At 50.3% G+C, this 2,330-nt stretch overlaps 1 protein-coding gene across 1 annotated transcript; it reads left to right on the plus strand.

Annotated features, from left to right (window-relative positions):
- The first annotated feature begins 219 nt into the window (after positions 1 to 219).
- Positions 220 to 1,173, plus strand: LOC136106414 (olfactory receptor 14J1-like). The gene has a single exon (XM_065846749.2). It carries the CDS (start codon positions 220 to 222, stop codon positions 1,171 to 1,173), a length of 954 nt encoding a protein of 317 aa, XP_065702821.2.
- The last annotated feature ends 1,157 nt before the right edge of the window (positions 1,174 to 2,330 follow it).

Genomic DNA, 2,330 nt, shown 5'->3' on the forward strand with positions numbered 1-2,330 from the left:
CACAGCCAGGTAAGGAGAAGGTTCCACAGCATGCCCGTCTGCCTTTCTGTTCTTGCTTTATTTTCTGGTAGCACGGCAGTGTTCTTCCCTGTTTCTCTACCTCTCCCAGGGAGGGGGTTTTCCCTGAGAAACAGCACGTTTAATTTCCAGAGAGAAGTCTCCTCTAACTCGTCACTGTCTTTTCCTCCTTGCACAGGTTCTCATGCCCACAGGCAGCAAATGTCCAACAGCAGCTCCATCACCCAGTTCCTCCTCCTGGCGTTCACAGACACACGGGAGCTGCAGCTCTTGCACTTCTGGCTCTTCCTGGGCATCTACCTGGCTGCCCTGCTGGGCAACGGCCTCATCATCACCACCATAGCCTGGGACCAGCACCTCCACAGCCCCATGTACTTCTTCCTGCTCAACCTCTCCCTCCTCGATCTGGGCTCCATCTCCACCACTCTCCCCAAGCCCATGGTCAATTCCCTCTGGGACACCAGGAACATCTCCTATACAGGATGTGCTGCCCAGCTCTTTTTTTTCTTGTTCTGTGCTACAGCAGAATATTCTCTCTTGACCATCATGTCCTACGACCGCTACGTTGCCATCTGCAAACCCTTGCACTACGGGACCCTCCTGGGCAGCAGAGCTTGTGTCCACATGGCAGCAGCTGCCTGGGCCACTGGGTTTCTCAATGCTCTGCTGCACACGGCCAATACATTTTCATTGCCACTGTGCAAGGGCAATGTCCTGGGCCAGTTCTTCTGTGAAATCCCCCAGATCCTCAAGCTCTCCTGCTCACACTCCTACCTCAGGGAAGCTGGGCTTATTGTTGTCAGTGTCTTCTTACGTTTTTTATGTTTTGTGTTCATTGTGGTGTCCTATGTGCAGATCTTTAGGATTGTGCTGAGGATCCCCTCTGAGCAGGGACGGCACAAAGCCTTTTCCACCTGCCTCCCTCACCTGGCTGTGGTCTCCCTGTTTATCAGTACAGGTTGCTTTGCCTACCTGAAGCCCCCCTCCAACTCCTCCCCATCCTTGAATCTGGTGGTGTCTGTTCTGTACTCGGTGGTGCCTCCAGCAGTGAACCCTCTCATCTACAGCATGAGGAACCAGGAGCTCAAGGATGCCCTGAGGAAACTAATGGCGGGATGCATTTCAAGTGCTCATCAACTGCTCTCTAACAGATAACAGTTTTAATGTAACTCATTAGAAGCCCAGACTTCTGGGTGTATGTGTTAGTGGTATTTATTTTTTAATAAATCATGATATTTTTGTCATCCGCTTTCTAATCCATCACTTCAGACAAGCCAGAAGGGAAAAACTCCAGCCTGGCTGAACAGAGAGTTTCAGGTAGAACTCAGGAATAAAAGAATTCAAAACCTATAGAAGGAGAGACTGGCAACTCAGGAGATACACAGGGATGTCATGAAGCTGTTCAGGAAGGAATCAGAAGGGCCAAAGCCCAACTGGAGCTGAATCTGTCCAGTGCCATAAAGGAAAAATGATATTTCTATAAATACATTATCCACACAAGGAAGGTAAAGAGAAACGTCATCCTTTATTGGATGCAGGAGGAAACACAGTGACAAGGATTAGGAAAAGGCTGAGGTACTAAATGCCTTCTTGCCTCAGTCTTTAATAGTCAGAACAGTTTTGCTCCAGGTCCCCAGCCCCCTGAGCCAGAAAACAGGGATGGGGAGCAAATCGAAGCTCAAAAAATCCAAGGGAAGTGGTTGGTGACCTGCTACAACACTTAAACACCCACAAGTCTATGGGGCCAGATGGGATACACCAAGGGTGCTGAGGGAGCTGGCGGAGGTGATCACTGAGCCTCTTTCCATTATCTACCAGCAATCCTGGCTAAGTGGGGCGGTCCCAGTTCACTGGAAGTTGGTGAAAGTGACACCCATCTACAAGACAGGACATAAGAAGGATCTAGGGAACTACAGTCCTGTCAACCTGACCTCAGTCCCAGGGAATAGTATGGATCATATCATCCTGAGTGCCATCACGTGGCAGACACAGGACAACCAGGTGATCAGTCCTAGGCGGCATGGGTTTAAGAAAGGCAGGTCCTGCTTGACAAACCTGACCTCCTCTATGACAAGGCACCCTGTATAGGGGATCAGGGAAGCTTTAGTAAGACTTTGACACTGTTTCCCACAGCACCTCCTGGAGAAGCTGCAGCTCATGGCCTGAATGGTGTATCTGCGATGGATAAAGAACTGGCTGGAGGGCCGGGCCCAAGGAGTTGTGGTGAACGGAGCCAAATCCAGTTGGTGGCCGGTTACGAGTGGTGTCCCCAGGGCTCACTATTGGTGCCAGTTCTGTTTAATCTCTTTATC

This window comes from Patagioenas fasciata, unplaced genomic scaffold (assembly GCF_037038585.1).
Source record: "Patagioenas fasciata isolate bPatFas1 unplaced genomic scaffold, bPatFas1.hap1 Unplaced_113, whole genome shotgun sequence".
Taxonomy (NCBI): Eukaryota; Metazoa; Chordata; class Aves; order Columbiformes; family Columbidae; genus Patagioenas; species Patagioenas fasciata.

What these genes read in the sequence shown, in the direction of transcription:
- LOC136106414 (XM_065846749.2), top strand. Translation starts at nt 220, where the DNA reads ATGTCCAACAGCAGCTCCATCACCCAGTTCCTCCTCCTGGCGTTCACA.